Source organism: Neofelis nebulosa, chromosome X (assembly GCF_028018385.1).
Source record: "Neofelis nebulosa isolate mNeoNeb1 chromosome X, mNeoNeb1.pri, whole genome shotgun sequence".
NCBI classification, from domain to species: domain Eukaryota; kingdom Metazoa; phylum Chordata; class Mammalia; order Carnivora; family Felidae; genus Neofelis; species Neofelis nebulosa.
In genome coordinates, this window is record NC_080800.1 from 18,158,852 (window position 1) to 18,180,232 (window position 21,381).

The 21,381-nt window shown below is 37.5% G+C and overlaps 2 protein-coding genes across 16 annotated transcripts in view; both read left to right on the forward strand.

Moving 5' to 3' along the window:
• The window catches only part of MBTPS2 (membrane bound transcription factor peptidase, site 2), a 100,947-nt gene continuing 79,566 nt past the window's right edge, over positions 1–21,381 (forward strand). For all 15 annotated transcript variants that reach the window (XM_058713746.1, XM_058713745.1, XM_058713734.1 and 12 more), the window contains exons 1-5: positions 1–204; positions 3,500–3,648; positions 6,198–6,444; positions 13,243–13,346; positions 15,009–15,136. In XM_058713746.1, coding sequence (XP_058569729.1) covers positions 130–204; positions 3,500–3,648; positions 6,198–6,444; positions 13,243–13,346; positions 15,009–15,136 — 703 coding nt within the window. In that variant the 5' untranslated portion in view covers positions 1–129. The remainder of the gene's footprint in view (positions 205–3,499; positions 3,649–6,197; positions 6,445–13,242; positions 13,347–15,008; positions 15,137–21,381) is intronic.
• On the forward strand, positions 17,453–20,275 carry YY2 (YY2 transcription factor). Its single transcript, XM_058713751.1, has one exon. It carries the CDS (start codon positions 17,511–17,513, stop codon positions 18,678–18,680), a length of 1,170 nt encoding a protein of 389 aa, XP_058569734.1. The 5' UTR covers positions 17,453–17,510; the 3' UTR covers positions 18,681–20,275.

The window sequence follows — 21,381 nt, forward strand, 5'->3', positions numbered from 1 at the left end:
AAAGGAACCGGTGGCAGCTTGGTTCCTGCGCGGATGCTGGGGCTGTAGGCGCCGAGCTTTCAGCTGGTTGCAGCTCCCAGGGAGGAAGACGCCGGGGCTCGCCTTCCCTACGCTGCCTCCGCCACTGCCATGATTCCGGTGTCGCTGGTGGTAGTGGTGGTGGGCGGCTGGACTGCCGTCTACCTGACCGACTTGGTGCTGAAGGTGAGGGCCTCGGGCCTAAAGCCGAAGCCCGCGGTGTCCAGGGCTGAGGCGCAAGGCCCGAGGCCTTTTCTCTTCCCCTGCCTCGCGCCTCCCGGGCTGGAAGCCGCGCGGCCGATACCCACGTGCGCCTTTCCGCGTGGCGCCCCGGCCTCGTGGAGTAAATAAAACACCACGGGGCCCAGGCAGGGGTGTGGCGGTCTGCACAGCTACCGCAGTCGCATTGCGGGGCAGTGCAGGCCCCGCTGCTTTCGGGGCCTCCTGCCCGGGAGGCGCCAGTAGTGGGTTTGGGGGGGCCGGGCGGATACCACACCCCGCGGCAGTGCACCTGGGAGGAAAATAAAAAGTCGCTTAGGAAAGGCATTGTTTTCCCTCATTGTCTTTAAGGCCACGACCCTCCAAAGACTCTAGTACTGGAATGAATCTAAATCAAGTTGTCATTTAAACCTGTAGTCTCAAACTTTAAAGTGCATACAATCATCTAGAGTTCCTGTTTAAATTCGAATTCTGATTAATCAGGCTTGGGGCGGGGCCTGTGATTCCGCGTTTGTAATCAGTTCCCATGTGCTACCAATGCTGTTAGTCTATGGACCCTACTTCAAAGTAGCATCATCAGGTAACAGGATTTAGATAGCTAGTTTCTGACTACTCCACTTCTAATCTGCACCCTGTACCCACCCCACACATACGCCCTGGGTGTACGGTCCACTCGAGTTATTTGGGAAGGGTAGCAAAAATTCTGCACAATTGTCTGACCACATGCTTCTAGCAACCTTTGGAATTGAATGGGGGAGGTGGGGCGGGGAGGTAAAGTCATTATACAGAGTTTATTCCACAATACCGTTCTCAAATGTTTAATAAAACCTTCATGTTATGAATACCGTTTTAAATAGAATATTATAATTTAGTATTGTGTGCTTTACGTGTAACAGTAAAATGAAATGATACTTGTGCTTTTTTGTTACATTTAAACTTGCAAAGTGAGGAGATTATAGAGTCTTTAGAACAATGGCTGAGTTCAGCCACTTCCCAGCCTTTGTGCCTTGGCCAAATTACTCTCTGTGCCTGGGTTTCTTCATTTTCAAAAAGTAAGGATCTTCTGAGATAGTAGAAAGGATTACATTAGCTCACACACGTAAAGGTTTGCTACTTCACCTGAAATTCAAGAACCAGCAGCTCTTGCGTCATCAGGGAGCTCTTCAGAAATGTACAATCTCAGCCCTCTCCCTGACCTACAGAATCAAAATCTGAATCTTTACCAGATCCTTTGGTGCTTCCTCTGCAGGTACTTGGCATAGTTTTTAGCCTATCATAAGCAGTACAGGCCACTGCTTCCTTGAACAGTGATTTTATTGTCTAGAAAAAACAAAGCCACATCATTTCCTCATGTTGCATATGTGACAAAAATCCAAAATAAAGGGCATCTGGGTGGCTCAGTCAGTTAAGCATCAGACTCTTGGTTTCAGCTCAGGTCATAATCTCACAGTTCATGAGTTCAAGCCCTGCATCAGACTCTGTGCTGACGGCGTGGAGCCTGCTTGGGATTCTCTCTCCCCCTTTCTGCCCCTCCTTTGTGCTTGCTCTCTCTCTCTCTCTCTCTCTCTTTCAAAATAAATAAACTTAAAAAAAATTTTTTTTTAATCCAAAATAAGAACTTTTCAAACCTCTCCAGTCTCTGGTCAAGTGTGTGAGGTGATGAGGTTACTTTAATTTCAGTAACAACCCCTAGATCCCCAACAGAGTACTATTCCTTGAGCAAAAGACCTCACTCTCACTCAGAGTCACTGTCTGGGCAATGGAGAGACCTCAGGCTTTAGGAGTCTGTACCTTCAGCGTCTCTGCTACTAACTTGATCTGCTGTTCCACGTTTGGTTCTTCTAGGATTTCCTCAGTAGACATCTACTGAAAGGGTGTGTCACTCTACTTTTCTAAGCCTCAGAAAACAAGCAGGTTGAAAAACTTCACCTGAAGACTGAGAACAGAGGACATTATAGATCCAAAGACAAACGGATACCTATATCAGTCAGGTCATTTTTTATGATTGTGATAGGACTGAAATATCCTACAGACAAATTCCTCAAATGGATGGGCATCAATATGATAAAATACTTAACTGTATTTACTGTAACTGAGGGGTAAAAGGGGTCATTGTCAGGATATATAAAACAACCTTATATCATCCAAAATCCTACATTACTCAAGGACTTCAAACTTCCCTAAAGATAAAACTTGTTCGGGTGTGTATAAGCAGCTATCCCATCAACCCTGAAAAATGTAAGTTATTAAGACCAATTTGGTTTTACACAAGTTTTGTACTTCCACATGATCAAAGGCAGCTTAAGGTCTCAGGGTGGTTGCTAAGAGGATAGAAAGCACTGATTGCAGCTAACTTGTCCTCTGAGTTGGATTGGTTGGAGGTCTTTTTAGATTATAACACAAGACCTCTTTCTGTGATAACAAGGCTTCTAGACCTCTGCTGTCCAGTGTGGGAGCCACTAACTACATGTGGTCATGGAGCATTTGAAATGGGGCTGGTCCAAATTTGCAATGTGCTGTAACACACTGGATTCAAAGACTTATGTACAAATAAGTAAATGAAATGTAAAGTATTTAAATAGGTTTTTTATATAGATTACATACTGAAATGATAATATCTTGGATATTTTTAGTTAAAAAGTATGTTTAATCTGTTTCTGTTTACTTTTTTAAATCAGCTACTAGAAAATTTAAAATTACATATGTGGCTTGCATTTGTGGCTCACATATGTCTATTGGACAGCGCTGTTCTAACTTTGACAAACTTTTTCTGTAAAGGGCCAGATGATAAGTATCTTAGCCTTTGTGAGCCACATAGGCTCTCTGATACATATTCTTGTTTTTTTGTTGTCTTTTTTTATAACCCCTTAAAAGTATAAAAACTATCCTTAGCGCATAGGCTATACAAAGAAACAGGCTGTATGGGGCACTTGGCTGGCTCAGTTGATAGAACATGCAACTCTTGATTTCAGGGGCTGTGAGTTTGAGCCCCACATTGGGCGTAGAAATTAACTAAAAAACAAAAAAAAAACAGGCTGTAGACCACATTTGGCCTATAGGCCATACTTTGCCAGACTCTAACTTCAACAGACCAGCTAGTCTGAGATCTTTAATATCCTGAAAAAGAAACATAAAGCTTTAAAATTATAAGTATTTGGGCAGTCAGTATCTTCCTTTCCTGTAGAAAAGACTTCTTTTTGATTTTCTTAAACATCATACATGTTCTTCAAAACTGAGTGATGTGGAACTTTTTCTCTCCTAGTCATCTGTGTATTTTAAGCATTCTTATGAAGACTGGTTGGAAAACAATGGATTGAGCATCTCCCCATTTCACATAAGGTGGCAAACTGCTGTTTTCAATCGTGCCTTTTACAGTTGGGGACGGCGGAAAGCGAGGATGCTTTACCAGTGGTATTCTTCATTTTTCTTTTTGGTTTAAAGTAATCATTGTGATCATGAGAAATGCTTGTTAAATGAACTATTTCCATCATTTTCAATCTACTGAGTTTTAAAATATTGACAGTATAAAACGTCTGGTTCTCTGTAAACTTAAATGGGATTACATCATTGTGCTTTTGCATACATCAAAAATCAAGGTTCTATACCTTATCTGGATAGTAGTACATGGGTGCACATGTAAAAATTCAGTGAGCAGTACATTTGACACTTGTGCACTTTACTGTGTAAGTTATTCACTAATAGAAATGCCAAAAAATTGGAACATTTTCCATCATGAAATTAATTCTGTAGAATTCTGTCCCCTATCATAACACATAGGAACAAGGGTCCTGGGAGTCATAGGATACCCAAAAGTCTGCAGGATTTCCCCTATACTTCTTTTCTGATAGCCCTCCAGGGTAATGGTATTTAAAATATTTCACAGCCAGTAAAGCATATGCACAAACCACTAGGCAAAATGATCAGCCAGATTGTAGCAGCAGGGTTCTGGAGTCCCCTGGCCATGCCAGGTCTACCTCTTTTAAGTTCTTATTTTTTTTTAATCAAGGAGCATATAGTTTATTGTTAGGAGGTTTATAATGATCTCTGGGCCACCCTAAGGACCAACACATTTTATCATTGACAGAATTTCTAGTGTGGGTATAAAGGGCCTTTGTCTAAATTCCTTTTTGCTAAAATTTTAGCGCCACATGTTACAGAGCTAAATGTAAACAGATCATTAAAAAGCAGAAAATGCAATAGCAAATCAAAGCAAGCAAAATAGAAGGAAATAATAAAGAGCAGAAATCAGAGAAATAAAAACTATACAGTAAAGAAAATCAGCAAAGCCAAATGTTGGTTCTTTGAAAAGATTAATAAAACTGATAAACCCCTTCCATAATTCTGAAGAGGAAAACACAAGTAACAAAAATCAGAATTGAATGGTTAGTATCAAAAATATAAGTAACAAGCGTTATTGAGGATGCTGAGAAAAGGGAACCCTCGTGCACTATTGATGGTAATATAAATTGGTGAAACCACTGTGGAAAACAATATGGAGGTTCCTCAAAAATATTAACAACTGAAATACCACCAGATGGTAGCTACACTTGTGGTGAGCATAGCATAATGTATAAACTTGTTGAATCACTATGTTGTACACTGAAACATAGTGTGTCAACTATACTTCATTGTGTGTCAACTATACTTCAATTAAAAAAAAAGAAATACCATATGATCTAGTAATTCCACTAATGGATATTTACCCAAAGAAAATTTACCCAAATAAAAACCCTAATTCAAAAAGATATATGCACCACTATGCTTATTGCAGCATTATTTACAATAGCTGTGATACAGAAGCAACCCAAGTGTCCGTCAATAGATGAATAGATAAAGAGGATGTGGTATATATACATAGTGGAATATTACTCAGCCATAAAAAAGATCTGGCCATTTGCAACAACAAGGATGGAACTAGAAGGTATTATTCTAAGTGAACTAAGAGAAAGAAAAATACCATATGATTCCATTTATATACGGAATATAAAAAACAAAACCAATGAAGAGCCAAACAAAATATGCAGAGCCTTAAATACAGACAACAAATTGGTAGTTACCAGAGGGGAGGTAGGTAGGGGTATGGGTGAAATAAATAAAGGGGTTTAAGACATACAAACTTCCAGTTACAAAATAAGTCACAGAGATGAAAAAGTACAGCACAGGGAATATAGTCAATAATACTGTAACAATATTGTATGTCGACTACACTGTACGTGAGGAATCTTGAATAATGTATAGAATCCATATGTTGTACACTTGAAAGTAATGCAACAGTGTATGTTAATTGCACTTCAATTTTTAAAAAATCAGAATTGAGAAAAGGGAACACGACTGCAGATTCCATGTACATTTTTTCAAAATGAAACGATTGTGAACAACTCCATGCCTATAAATTTGACAATGTAGACAAAATGGACAAGTTTGTTGAAAAACACAACTTACCAAAAAGTGAGGAAATGTAATAGATTATTCCCAACTATAGAAGGGTAATTTGTAATTATTGTAATTATTAAAACAGTAGAAGAAGGAAACTGTTGTTAAATTTTACCATGTTAATATTTAAGCTCATCACAAAATAATAACTAAAATAAAATGCAAACAAAAGAATTGGAGATAAAAAAGAAATGGATGTCTGTAATGTCAAAAGAGCTTTCATAATTATGTGAGAACAAGATCAAAACAATTCTATGTAAATGGACAAAAGAGAGGAAACAAACTTTATTGGGAACAATATTCAGCCTCTTCAGTTATGCGAGAGTTGTAAATTAATACAACTGCTTAAAAGAGACCAGTGCCTGTGTTTCAGTCATGTATCTCAAGTTCAGGTAGGAAAATGAAGCAGAGTTATTGAAATTTTTAGCCATTATTTTGAAGCTATGAAATGTGGCTGGTCGATAAGTTTGCTAACCCGTGAATTTTGAGGAAGTGTATGTTTATGCAATTTTGCTTCCTCCCGACAGGTTCAATTTTGGAATGGTGTTTGGCGTAATTGCTATGTTCAGCTCTTTTTTTCTCCTGGGGAAAACGCTGATGCAGACTTTGGCACAAATGATGGCTGACTCACCCTCTTCTTATTCTTCTTCCTCTTCTTCCTCTTCCTCTTCTTCCTCTTCCTCTTCTTCCTCTTCCTCCTCTTCCTCTTCTTCCTCTTCCTCCTCTTCTTCCTCCTCCTCCTCACTTCACAATGAACAAGTGCTACAAGTTGTGGTAAGTACCTTCTTTTTACTTTAAGTTTATTGCAACATGAATATAAGATATTTCTTCTGGCTAGCATAACTCCTATCCATGTTATAAATATGGAAACAGATGAAAAGTCTCACGATTTCTCAAATTACCTGCTTAAACAAAAATATTAATAGGAATGTAGCAAAGATTTATTGGAATATGTAGTAGGGGTGGTAGTAGTAGTAATAGAACAAATGGACCATCAAAACTGTCTACAATTACACAGATATTTGAATTAACTCAGTATCTTCTTGAGGTGTTAAATGATTGTTTCTATCAAGGAATAAGCATGCTGATTTAAGATCTCTATAATGTAGAAATAAATTGCATTTTAACCCTATGCAAAGTGTTGCCTTTCCTCTTCATGTCTTTCAGACTCTAACCAATAATATCCTTTTAATTAAAGATATAAGACCTTGAATGGTCACTGTGATCTCCTGATGTGAAGAATAATGTGCTGAGTTTTACTCCTTAGACTGTAAGCCATTTATAATAATTCTCATTTCAAAGCACATGTATAAACAAACCTATACCGTATTGATCCATGTCTCCAGGGTTTAGAAGGGTGCTTTACCATTGACTTTTATTTCAAATTTTTCACATGTGTAGTTTTTATTTTCATGAGTCGTGGATGTTATGTTCTTAATCATGCTCTTATTAATGGAATAGACTAAGAGCTAATAATACATTTTTTAACTCATTTTTTGTGGTTTCTAGTAGGCTGGGTCACTATGGGGATATTTAGAAGTCATTAGTAGAGAATAGTAATGAATCTCTCTTATGGTAATAGCTCTTTTTTAGGGGTTGAAAGGATTTGCCAGGTATGGCCTTAGAAGAGATGATTAATTTCCTCAACAATTACCAAGTATATTCTGCCTACCGGCCATATGCTGAGTCCTGCTTATATGGGGAACAAAATCCAATCCTAGCACTCATGAAGTTTTAGTCTAGAGGGAGAGCTGCTGTGATTGTGCTATAGTTAGACAGAGTACAAGGTGCTGTGAGAACAGAGAAAAGGCATGCTGAGATGTGCCTGGCACTGGGAAGAGAGGAGAGGAGAGCTTCAAGGGAAGGGTGAGGAGAGTCCTCAAAGCCTCTAAGAAAAGATGGCAATTGAGCATCCCAATAACAGAGGGAACCTTATAATATGGAAAGGTGGGGGATTAGGGGAGAATAATAGAATAATAATAAAACCTAGGTAATATACATGCTTTCTATGTGAGGTTTTTGTGCCCATTTTATTTTATTTTATTCTTTAACAATCTATGGGTAAGTATCTCATCACAGATAAGAAAAGCAAGGCAGAGAGATGTTAAGTCACTTGCCTGTGGTCACAGCTCATAAATAGTGGGTCCATCACTCACCCACCACTGACCTCAGAGCCATCATGCTCTATTCCCTTAAGAAAGACCACTAATTCTTCAAGGAACTATAACTTTGACCTGTGTCTAGGAGGTATATGGTGGAAGGTATATGATGCAGGAGATAAAATAGGAAATACCGATAAGGCCTGGGTTATGAAAGATCATCCTAAGGAGTTTTGATTTTGGGCGGTGTCTAGCTAGCTCAGTTGGTAGAGATGCGACTCTTGATCTTGGGTTTTGAGTTCAACCCCAGTGTTGGGTGTGGAGATTACTAAGTAGTTTTGATTTTTACTTGTAGATAACAGGTCTGTATAAAATGGATCAAAGGAGGGTTACACTGAAGATGGGAAGAGCATATTAGAGGGCACTTTGGAATAATTCACTGTAGAAGTGATACAGATCTAAATTAAATTGGTGGTAAGAAGAATGAAGGAGGCAGATTCAAAGGGTCTTTTAGAGTGGAGTTCTCAGGCCTTGGTGTTTAAGTGAATGTGAGGCTGGAACAAGAGGGAAGAGTTAAGGACGACTCTCAGGCTACATGATTGGTTATTGTTTGCCAAAGAAGAAGATAGTAGAGAAAGAAGCAGGTTGGGAAGAAATGTGATCATTCACCTGTCTGCCTAGGATTAGAATGATAAAGTGTAGCTCAGAGAAGAAATTATTTCTTCTTTCTGCATCTCAGTTCATTCATAGAGCTCACAAAAATGTTGACTCTGTTAGGAGTCCTGCTTTGGAATCATGAAGAAGTCAGTTGCCCGCTGTAGTACACTGTGCATGTTTATATATATATCTAAGAATGTTCTATCTCCTGGGGTGCCTGGGTGGCTCAGTTGGTTAAGTGTCTGACTTCGGCTCAGGGCATGATTTCACAGTTCGTGGGTTCGAGCCCTGTGTCAGGCTCTGCACTGACAGCTCAGAACCTGGAGCCTGCTTCAGATTCTATGTCTCCCTCTCTCTCTGTCCCGTCCCACTTGTGTTCTTTCTCTCTCAAAAATAAATAATAAACGTTAAAAAAAGAAAAAAAACCAATGTTCTATTTCCTAGCTTTGATATGAGTTCTTGTAGCTCAGAGAATATATTTTCTATTTACATTGTAATTACCTACAGCCTTATTCAGTATTAATTCCCAAAAACCTGGTACTCTGTCACTGAGAGATCAGAATTCTGGTACATCTAATACCCTGTGTGATCATGGCCAGGACAGATGGGCAGTCACATACTGTTGCCAGAAAATAAGACCTACCATCTATTAGTATAATCACTCACTCAAATCCTTACCTTATCTCATTATTACATCCATAAGATAATAAAGCAAAGGAACCAATGTCCTATGGAATCAAGCCTACTGATTTATTTGAAATAAAGTTAAGATAACCAGGATATATTGTGATATTGAGAAAATCTGTAAGAATTAACCTTGGGGTTCCTGGGTGGCTCAGTTGGTTAAGCATGGCTCAGATCATGATCTCGAAGTCCCTGAGTTCGAGCCCTGCGTCAGGCTCTGTGCTGACAGCTCAGAGTCTAGAGCCCGCTTCAGATTCTGTGTCTCCCTCTCCCTCTGCCCCTCCCTTGCTTGCACATGCTCGCTCGCTCTCTCTCAAAAATAAGCATTAAAAAATTTTTAATCTTAAAAAATCTTAAGTACATAAATTTAGAGAGGGGTCAGAGAAAGGGAAGCTACTTATCTGAACAGGCAGACACCTGACAACATGGAAATAGAGCAGGTATGTAGAAGAAGGTACCCTGATATTCTTAAAAAGAATCTCTTAGTAGGGTCTGAGTAAAGAGAACTTCAGATAATGAGCATCATAAAAATGTCCATATCTTTTGACCATTTGCTTGTATACCACCATCTAGGACTCTAGCTTTAAGTAAACACTTCCAAATGTGGAAAAAATAGTATTCATCAAATTCTTATCCTAACATTGTTTATTATGAAGAATTGGAAATAACCACAGTGTATAATTGAGGAATGCTGCTTAAGTTGTGGGATTGTCATTCAGTGAAATGCTATGTATACATTAAAGGTGAAGGTTATGAAAACTAGTTTCATAACTAGGGAAAGGACGCTTGGAATTCATGAATTTAAACAGCAATCCAAGCAACATAGTTTGAATCTTCTCTTCAGGTACTAAAGGAGTCTTAAAAGTAAAATTCCTCTATGCACAAAAATAAATTCCAGTTGAATTAAGATTGAAACAAAGTCATAAAAGACCTTGAAAGACAAAAAATAAGTTTCTGCTTATATGAACACAGAATGACGAAGACATAAGCATAAAACTAATGGCAGAAACCATGAATATTGATAGATTTTACTACATAAAATTTTTATATATCAAAAAACTAAAAAAAAATTAAAAGGCAAAAGAACTTGGGAATACATCTATGATATGTATTACAGAGGACTGATAATTGATATTTGAAGTGATCCTACAGAGCAATAGGAAAAAAATAAAACACTGTAGGAGAAAAAAATAGACAAGTCATGAGTAGGCTACTCACAAAAGACCTATCAATGGTCAGAAGTAGGGGAAACGTTGAGCTTTAATAATAAAGAAATATAAATCAAACAGTGAAATACTTTTTATTTTCCTAAAACTTCAGATTTGAATAAATAAGCTTGCTCAAGGCTACAAAGGGTCTACTTTTGGAGAACAGTTTGATATGTATCGAAGTCCTTTAAATTTTGTGTAATGAAAGCATATGTTACTCTCTTTTTTTTAGAGAGATAGAGTGCAAGTGGGGGGAGAGGGGCAGAGGAAGAGAGAGAGAGAATTAGAGAATCTCAAGCAGGCTCCACACTCAGCACTGAGCCCAACACAGGGCTCAATCCCACAACCCTGGGACTATGACCTGAGCTGAAATCAAGAGTCAGATGCTCAACCACCTGAGCCACCCAGGAGCCCTGAAGCATAATGTTAAATATGGGACAAGGATTATTTCATTTAATCCTCAAAATTACCTTTTTATGTAAATGTAAATGTGGTTATTTCCATTTTAATGAGGAAATTGCACTGTTGGGAGGAATAATCCAAATTTCCTTGAGGTCACTTAGCTAGTTAATGATGGATCCAAAATGTCAAACTGAAGTGACCTGTCTCCTGAGCCTGAACCAACCATGCTTAAGAATTTTTACCCCCAAAATATTTGGATATATGTGTCCAAATATGTTTATCACAGTATAAGAGCAGAAACTTTAAACTTTAAAACAATTAAATGCCCAACAGTCTATTTTATAGAATACAGTACAGTTCTTAAAAATCATGTTGAACCCTTTTGCACTGCTGGTGGGAATGCAAACTGGTGCAGCCACTGTGGAAAACAGTACGGAGGTTCTTCAAAAAATTAAAAACAGAACTACCTATGGCCCAGCACTTGGCACTACTAGATATTTATCCAGAGGACACAGGAGTGCTGATTCGAAGGGGCACATACACCCCAATGTTTATAGCAGCACTATCAACAATAGCCAAAGTATGGAAAGAGCCCAAATGTCCATCGACTGATGACTGGATAAAAAAGATGTGATATATATACACAATGGAATACTACTTGGCAATCAAAAGGAATGAAATCTTTCCATTTGCAACAACATGGATGGAACTAGAGTGTGTTATGCTAAGCGAAATTAAGTCAGAGAAAGACAAATATATGATTTCACTTGTGTGGAATTTAATGTACAAAACAGATGAACACAGGGAAGGGAAGCAAAAATAATATAAAAACAGAGGGAGACAAACCATAAGAGACTCTTAAGTACGGAGAACAAACTGAGGGTTGCTGGAGGAGTGTTGGCTGGGGGGATAGGTGAAATGGGCAAGGGGCATTAAGAAGGACACTTGTTGGGATGAGCACTGAGTGTTACATGTAAGTGATGAATCACTAAATTCTATTCCTGAAATCATTATTACACTATATGATAACCAACTTGGATTTAAATTTAAAAAAAATAAAAATAGGGGCACCTGAGTGGCTCAGTTAAGCGTCCAACTTCAGCTCAGGTCATGATCTCACGGCTCGTGAGTTGCATCGGGTTCTGTGCTGACAGCTCAGAGCCTGGAGTCTGCTTCAGATTCTGTGTCTCCCTCCCTCTCTGCCCCTCCCCCACTCACTCTGTCTCTCAAGAATAAACATTAAAAAAAATTTTTTTTAAATACAAATAAACAAATGTTGAACCAGAAAACACTCATGGAAAAAATGTTTATGATACTATTGAGAGGGGCAGGTGTCAAAACCATGTTTATAATAAAAATATAATTCTTAAAAATATATGTATGTGAAAAGACTAGAAGAACATACATTAAAACATTGAGAATGGTTTTTGGTTTTGTGTTTGGGGAGCAGGAGTATAGTCTTCTGTTTTTCTTTTGAGTTTTCCAGTTTTCCTGCTTTAAACACATTTTGTAATTAAAGTAATAAGAGGAAGAATTTCCTCTAGAAGGATACTTTTAGGGTCCCAACTCCTGGACTGTGAGAAATAGATGCTCAGTATGTGAATAATATAAATGATGTCTGGTGTGCCCCCACTTAACCTAATTTATAGACTCCTTAACAGATGACATAACTCAAGAGTGATTATTTATCGTATGAGAAGATTCTTGGGTATCTACAAGACTTTACCATGCAGCTCTTACAATAGCAAACTTCCCTTGTGTATGCAGTGATACATACAAATGCATCATCTTAGGAGCATGTGATTGCAAGACGACTTCTTCATAGGTCCTTAATATGTCTGTCTATTCCAGACAACTTACTTTCTGCATTAAATTTCAATTTTAATATAATACGTATCATTTTGATACTCTTTTTCTGACCACTCTACTACACAAATTGTTGGAATCCAAGAAATGGACAGCACAGTGCTCCCACACCAATAAGGCACTTTATTACAGTACCCTTAATTACCAGCACTCATGTTACTTGAGAATACTAAAATGAAAACTCATTGATGAGAGGTAGGAATATCCTATATTACTCACTTAAGTATCTGGAACCTTGCAATAACAATTCAGAGGCAGGATTAAGATTGTAACAAAAATTTCCAAATCAGGCTTCTAGCCTTTGAGGGTAGAACAGTTGCTGACTCCTTGTCACTGTCACTCCGCATTCCCTGGCACTTTGCCAGGCTCCCTAATTCTTTCCCATGGTGAAGACTCCAGGAAGCCAAAGTTTCAACGTTTTTAACCTTGTGTTTCCTGTTCTCTTTATATTAGTGCTGTGCTTAGTTCAAAAACTGCCTAGTTCAAAAAGCTGATTTCTTGGTTCTATTGTGAAAGAAGTAGAGAAGTGAACTATTGATATTCATATCACTTTTAGTTTACAGAACCTTCGGCCTGGAAGTTTAAGCTTTAATACAGAATGAACATCATGGTTTCTTGGTCCCCAACTGTGTATTTATCATTGTGTCTATGAACAGGTTCCTGGTATCAATTTACCTGTCAACCAACTGACCTATTTCTTCGCTGCAGTTCTCATTAGTGGTGTTGTACATGAAATTGGACATGGGATAGCAGCTATTAGGTAATGATATTTTTCTTTCTACTAATGCAAAAAAAAGCTTTTTACTTAGTAGGGTTTATTACTAAAATCTGCTTCATTTGATACTTTTTCTTTCTGTGGATATTGCCTAGTGCAAATCCACATTATTTTGAGGTAAATACTCTTTCATAAAGATTAATATATTGATGAATATAGTCAATTAACCATGTACACACTGTAATCATTTGACAGCATGGGTATATCTTCATGGTGTTTCAAGATTTTAATTGAACCCTGAAACCTAATCTTTCTATTCATCATTAGGTCAGAATGATAACCACTGCACTTGGAGCCCACCGACCTGCCTTCTTATTACTTTGTTTGACTTATTGGCCAAAATAAGCCTGCTTCCACTAATAGCCTCTGCTGGCTAGAGCAGGAACAATGAAAGCTCTGAATTTGTTAACAAATAATCATAGCCTATCTAGAAACCTAAGTAAAAGAAGACAAGAGAGGATGAGATACTTTCTTCAAGTATCACGCCCTGTTCTTGTCTTGACTACTCAAATGTATATTGTAATTATGCCTGAGCATTTTAAAGGCTCCTAAACTTATAAATTTGTGATAGGGGAGCACAATTCCCCCTTCGCTCCTACTGGTAATTACTGCCATGATGAACACACATACTGATGGGAATTTGTTTTATCCTCTGGGTATGTGGACCAGATAAAAGATTTTATAGGAGAAGATGTAATCACTTCTTACTACTTTCCTGTTGCTTATGAACAGGACTCTGTTGACTGCTAATAAACTCTCATCTCGACAAAGCATATACTGCTACATGTAGTGGTTTAAGTGGGCAGCTACTTTTTCTTTTTTAATCTCTCATCTTTGCTTCCATACTTTTAGCATTGTAGCTTTTAGAGTTTTACATATAAAATCATTGTTATTAACGGTTTAATACTTCACAGTATGTTTGTGAAATAGTATGGGTAATCTTTTATAAAAACCAACTGTCAAGTAAAAGCAAATTTTACAGTCATCTTAAATATATAGTACTAAATGACAGCACAGTATATTTAGGGGATGGTTTTTTTAGAGTAGCTGTTTGGTCTTATGAGGCTGTTAAGTATAATTCCATTTTTAGAGACTGAATTGATAATAAATGGTTCTCTTAAGGACAATGTGAACATTATGGATATTTAGGTATACTTATTTTAACATAAATAGGAATACACTTATATAAACCTCCACTTTTGTTTATATTAGCCAAGATAAATATATTTAGATACTTTACTTGAATTATATTTTCTGTTGTGTTCTTCTCTGAAAATAATTCAGAGTAAACAGTTGAAGTGTTTTTCATTTAGTTCCTCATGGAAATATTAACCATTTCTTTATATATGTGACTAATTTCAAGTTATTTGTTCAGCATACTGGTTTCTAAAAGTTTTGAAGTTTTAAGTCTATTTCAGAATACCCTTATTTTACAAAATGCAATTTCGCAGATAACCAAACTGGTATGCTGTTGTGAAATTGTGAGATAAATATATATCATATATTTGGAAATATTTTTCTTGACTGTCTAGAGAGACTTGTTTTTTAACCAAGAATTTATAGTGGGAAGTTTTAAGATTAAATACATTATTAATTGGAAAAATGCAATACTAGTAGTAAATTCCTTTTTTTTATTTGATTTCTTAGGGAACAAGTTCGATTTAATGGCTTTGGAATTTTTCTCTTCATTATTTATCCTGGAGCATTTGTTGATCTGTTCACCACTCATTTGCAACTTATATCACCGGTCCAGCAGCTAAGGATATTCTGTGCAGGTAACAGACTTAAATTTCTTTATTCATCTGTGTGTTGTTATGGAAAGTATTCACATCACAAATGAAAACATCTCACTTTTTGGTTGATAAATTCAGCTTATAAGATTCTCAGTCAAAAGTAATAAAGCAAGGGGCACCTGGCTGGCTCAGTCTAAGGAGCATGTGACTCTTGAGCTCAGGGTCATGCATTCAAGCCCCACATTGCATGTAGAGATTACTTAAGTAAATATTAAAAGAAAAAAATAAAGCAAAATTATTTATACACTCCAGTTTCTTCAGTAAAAACAACAAATTATTTTAAAAAGGTTGAAAGTAAAATTAACAATATACCATGCAAATGTGAACAGAAAATATGACTACATTAAGTTAGTTAGACATAGGGGGTCACTTAATAATCATAAGGAGTGTAATCCACAGTGAAAATGTAATCATTGTGAATCTTACTGCATCAAGTAACAAACTATCAAAATGAAAATGGAAAAGTGCAAGAAAAAAAAACAACAAATTTAATAAAGGAAGTTAATCTCATCTCTCAACACATGGCAGTAAGATGAGAAGTCAGATCATCAAAACTAATTAGTAAAGTAAAAATCAATAGATATGTCAAACCCTATACCATGACAGTTTCTTTTCAAGTGACCATGAAACGTAAAAATTGACCAATTTAATTCAAAACATAATTGTTTTATACAATTATACTACATACATACATACATTTATACTACATAATTGTAGTATATTTAAAAGTGATAATGAAATAATGTATAAAGTTTTGCTAAAAGGAAAAGTCACTCCCTTATGTAGTTACTATGAAATAAATGAAAATAAATGTTAAACATTCAACTGAAGAAGTGAGAAAAGAACTATAAAATAGTTAAGAGATGATGTCATTAATAAAGATGTAGGTAGAAAATAATAAATAATAATAAAAAAAATTTTAAATATAAGAGGTCTGGGGCGCCTGGATGGTTAAGCGTCTGACTTCGGCTCCGGTCATGATCTCACGGTTCGTGGGTTCGAGCCCCGTGTCAGGCTGACTCTGTGCTGACAGCTCGGAGCCTGGAGCCTGCAGCCTGCTTTGGATTCTGTGTCTCCCCCTCTCTCTGTCCCTCCCCTGCTCACGCTCTCTCTCTCTCTGCCTCTCAAAAATGAATAAACATTAAGAAAATTAAAAAATAAAAATATAAGAGGTTTTTTGAAGAAAAAAAGATTATACTAGGAGAAAGCATCAATAGAATTTATAGTCAGATTGGGGAATGACAACTGATACAGAGAAAATTAAAACAACTATTTTAAAAAGTGTTCTTTACTCATCTCTGCAAAAAACTTTCAAAACCTTGGGTGATTATTAAATATAAATGGCGTAAACTCCAGGGAACAAAGAAAAAAATCTCAATAGCCTAATTACAATGGGAGAAAATAAGAAAGTTGATGAAGAATGCCCCCAAAAGTTTCATAGGGGTAATTCTTTCCAATCTTAAAGGAAAAGGGTTTTTTTTTTAAATTCCAATTTAGTATAAACTTTTCAGATCACATGGAGAAGGAAACTTAAAAAAAAATTTTTAAGCTAATAGAGCACTGATACAACATCTTGGAAAGTACCAGAAACTCTGCCTATGGTGTATCTAAACAATACAAGGATGGTTCAACATTAGGAAATCTATTTTAAGGTGGTAAACATTATTTACCATTGGGGGAAAAAGAAATCCTCATCTCAGCAGGTATCGGACTGAGTAACAAAATTCATCATCCATTAATGGCTAAAAAGCAAAAATCCGTAGTAAAGGTTAAAAATAGCTGGATACTTCTTAATGGTTAACACTTGAAAGTATTCCTATTAAAGGATAAGGCAAGCAATCCCATTATCAATTAACACTGGTACTGTTAAATGGTCTCTAAATGTGGGTCAGTACAATAAGAGAAAAAGACAATATTATAAAGGAGTAAGCCTTTTTTTTTTTTTTAGATATTGTTGTATGCCTTGCAGTGGGTGGAGGGGGGAAGAAAACATGAAAATCAACGGAAATGTAGAAAACTTTAGGGAAGAAGCTGGTTACCGAATTAATATTCAAACAACAGCGTGGCGGCGGGGGTGGGGGGAACGTGTGCGTGAGGGCTGGAGCGTCCACGAGTGCGTGGGTGTGCACGTGAGCACGCACTTGCTGAGGCGCTGGGAAGCGCATGCGCCAGTGGCACCCAGAAGCCCCCGCGTCTTCCGCGTTCTCGGCGTCCTCGCGTCCTCAACCGCTTTCGCGTCTTCCGCGGCTTTCGCCTCAACCGACGCTCGGTGGGGCTCGCATTTTTCTTTCTCAGCCTTATCCGCAGCCTTCCAGTCGCCACCTGCTCTTCCAGGAGCCAAAACCGCTGCCGAGCCATGGCCTCAGAGGACTCTCTCAACATCCCCCCAGAAAATTCAGAGTTACTTAAAGATATTATGGAGCTGCACCAGATCCACGTGGAAGCCGTGCCTGCGGAGACCGTGCCTGTGGAGGCCGTCCCTGTGGAGACCGTCCCTGTGGAGACTATGTCGATGGAAACCATCACAGAGTACGAGATTATCAACGGCAGTTGGGTCCACGGAGGCCACCACCAACCACCTCTGATCGCGCTGCAGCCGCTGTTTACCAGCAACTCGAGCCAAGGAGACCACGACCAGGACATAATCATGGTACAGACGCAGGAGGAAGTGGTGGGCTACTACGAGTCAGACGACCTGCAGGCCAGCAACAATTTCGACGACCAGATGGTCATCCCGCTCGGTGAAGACGACGATTTCCAGCAGACTCTGGCTTCCTTGGCAGCTTCAGCGTCGTCGTCAGCGGTCAGCCACAGCAGGAAGCGCGGCAGCCAAAGCAAGAAGTCAAGCGGTAAGAAGAATTACACTAATAGTGAGGCCCACGGGGGAAGTAGCAGCTCTGAGATTGGCAGCAGGAAGTGGGAGCAGAAGCAGGTGCAGATCAAAACCCTGGAGGATGAGTTCTCCGTCACCCTGTGGCCCCCAGATGACCAAAGAGACCAGGAGACAGGGAAGATTGAGACATCAGCTCCTGATTATTCAGAGTACCTGACGGGGAAGAAGCTTCCTCCTGAAGGACTACCTGGTATTGATCTCTCAGATCCTAAACAACTAGCAGAATTTACTAAAATGAAGCCAAAAAAACCCAAAGAAGATGCTCTAAGAACAGTAGCTTGTCCTCATAAATGTTGCGAGAAGATGTTCAAGGATAACTCTGCTTTGCGAAAACATCTGCACACCCACGGTCCTAGAGTCCACGTATGTGCAGAATGTGGCAAAGCTTTTGTCGAGAGCTCCAAACTAAAACGGCATCAGCTGGTGCACACTGGAGAGAAGCCCTTTCAGTGCACATTTGAAGGCTGCGGAAAACGCTTTTCCCTGGATTTCAATTTGCGTACACATGTGCGAATCCATACCGGAGACAGGCCCTACGTGTGCCCCTTTGATGGTTGTAATAAGAAGTTTGCTCAGTCAACTAACCTGAAATCTCATATCTTAACACATGCTAAAAACAAAAACAGCCAGTAAGAAGGGAAGACCCTTCTCAAAGTTGGGAAGTGTCTTCCAGGAGCATGATTGAAAATGAATATGCCACTTTTGTTTATTGTTTGTAGGAAATAATATTTTTATTGATTCCTGTATATATAAGGGTCATGTTTTGATAGAGTAGTAAAAATAAAAGTAAAAAGTAAAATATATATATTTAATATATATACCTTTATATAACGTTGTTAGGGTGCTATATCTTGTTCTGTAATACTATTTGAAAAACAGTGTTTTGTAAAGTTTGGTCCCAACAAGGATAATTTATGAACCTCACATCAAAAGATGGTTCTTTATACAACTCTTCTAAAAATGGGACTTCTTTTCACGTTTTTTAAAATACGAAGTTCACCTATTGCTCACAAATTTTTAAAGTTGTGTATTTTCCAAATGTTCATATTTATAGTTTTAGAAATATGTTTAGTAATTCTTTGTATGGTTTTTCTGAAGGTTGATAACTTTGCTTGGAATAGATTTTCTTTAAAACAATGAACAGTAACCTACATGAAGTATTTTCCTGTTTAAAAAAAAGTTATGTAGGCTTTGTGTGCTCTTAATTTTGGTTGTATTCTTTGATGTTAAAACATTTTTCATAACTATCTTTTAGCTGCATTGATTTATGTAGTATTGAATATTAGATGTGACTTAATAGTCAAATTCAATCAATTTTAGTCATTTTATTTCCCCAAAATACTGCCAGGTGGTGTTTAGTATAACTTCTTTGCATGTTCAGTTAAGAGAGTGGTACTTAGTTGTAGAATGTATTTTGTATGTATTGACTTTTAACACTTGATAACACTTTTTAACATCTTGTGTAATAGAAGAAGCAGAAATAAAATAACCTAAAGATGGAAAAAAAAACTTGTCTGTGTAAATACCATAGCTAGAAAATAGAGAAAATGGGCAGGTTGTTAGTGGCATCAGGTGGATAGAGGCTAGGGATGCTGCTAAACATCCTACAATGCACAACAACATGTTCCCCACAACATAGAATTATTTGGCTCAAAATGCCAATAGTGCTGTTAAAAACTCCTGTTCTAGAAAAAGTAAAAGAACAAATATTCCTTTGGTATACTTATAAACAAATCATTAATGGACAACATGTTGTTTAAATAAAGGAAACATGTGTTGTACCACCCTTCTTGCCACTTAGCCATCATGGGCAAATCTGGAATCCAGAGGGGTGATCTCATACCAGCTGCGTCCCTGACAAGTCCCTGACCAGAGATAAGAGGCTGCTCAGAAAGTCAAGAAAGCACGCTGACTGTTGTTTGGGTGGGAAAACAGCATGGTCTGTGCTATGACTGTGTGGTGGGACTATCCTGATAAGGGAGTGATGGTGAGAGTGCAAGCATCTAGGCAGTTCTGGTAGAGCTGGGAGAAAGCTGAATTTAACATAAACATAACAGTGGCAAATGTAATAGGCTAGGGTTGTGGGGGGAGGGGTGGAAAATGGATAATTTTGTGAAATTGTGTTGGGACCAGCTACTTGGTGGGGCAGTGGGGAGGAGGGCGGTTATAGCTGTATCCCTAAGTTAGTTTCACTAGAGAGTAAATTCCACTAGGCAAAAACAAGTTTTTAATTTTGTTTTTTTTCAAATGAAGCTATGAAAGCAATACAAGAAAACCCTAGGTGAGTGAGTATCTTCTATAATTTTGAACTGGGAAAGGCTTAATGCAAAGGAGCAATTTGACCATACCAAAATGTAAAATGTCTGCATAGACAGAACTATAAACCAAGCCAAAATACAAACTGGAGGAAAAATTGTAATACTCTTACAAAGGACTAAATTTTTCAATATATACATTCAATACATTCAATAATGATACATACAAATTAGTAAAAAAAGATAAATGCAATAGATAGAAATAGTTCTCAGACAACAGAAATACAAATAGCCTTTTAATAAACATGAAAGATGTACAAGCTTACTCAAATCACAACAGATTTTACTTTTCACCTAGCGGATGACAAAGTCTAACATTTTCCTAGCATCTAGGGTTATTTACAGGGTAGGGAAACATGCCAGTTATGAGAATATCAAGTAATGCAGACTCATTGGAGGTCAATTTTAATGCACATTGTTTTTGACCCAGCAATTCCATTTCTATGGAATTTTCCATACCCTCACAGATGCATACTTAATTCGATATATAACAATATGAACAAAGCTGTTTATTGTAGCATTGTATGAAAAAGTTAAAGCAGCCTATGTTATCATTAGTAGGGAACCTTATAAATAAGTCAATATGTTTTAAAAAAATAAATTACTCTGTAATGGTTATAAGAACTGGGCATTCTGATAAACTAGTAAAATAATGGATGTAAGAAAATTAGTAAAGTACTAGATGTAAGAAATGGGATAAATAGAATATGCAAATAAGGAAAAAGTCCAAAGTTCAAAAATGTAAAATCAAAATACAGTTTCCAGTAGATGCTTTGATACAATTGGTGTATTTAAAAGATCTCTCTCTGTATAGAACCGAAAAGATTGTTTACCCATAATGTCCTGGACTAGAGTTGCCCTGGATATTTCTGGAATTAAAACAACTTACAACACTCAAAAAAAAAAAAAAGAAAGAAAAAGAAAAGAACATCTTAACAGTATGAATAAGGTACATGAAACTTGTCTTGGGTATCTGCTGTAATTAAAAATAACAATGGCTTAAACTCTCATACAACATT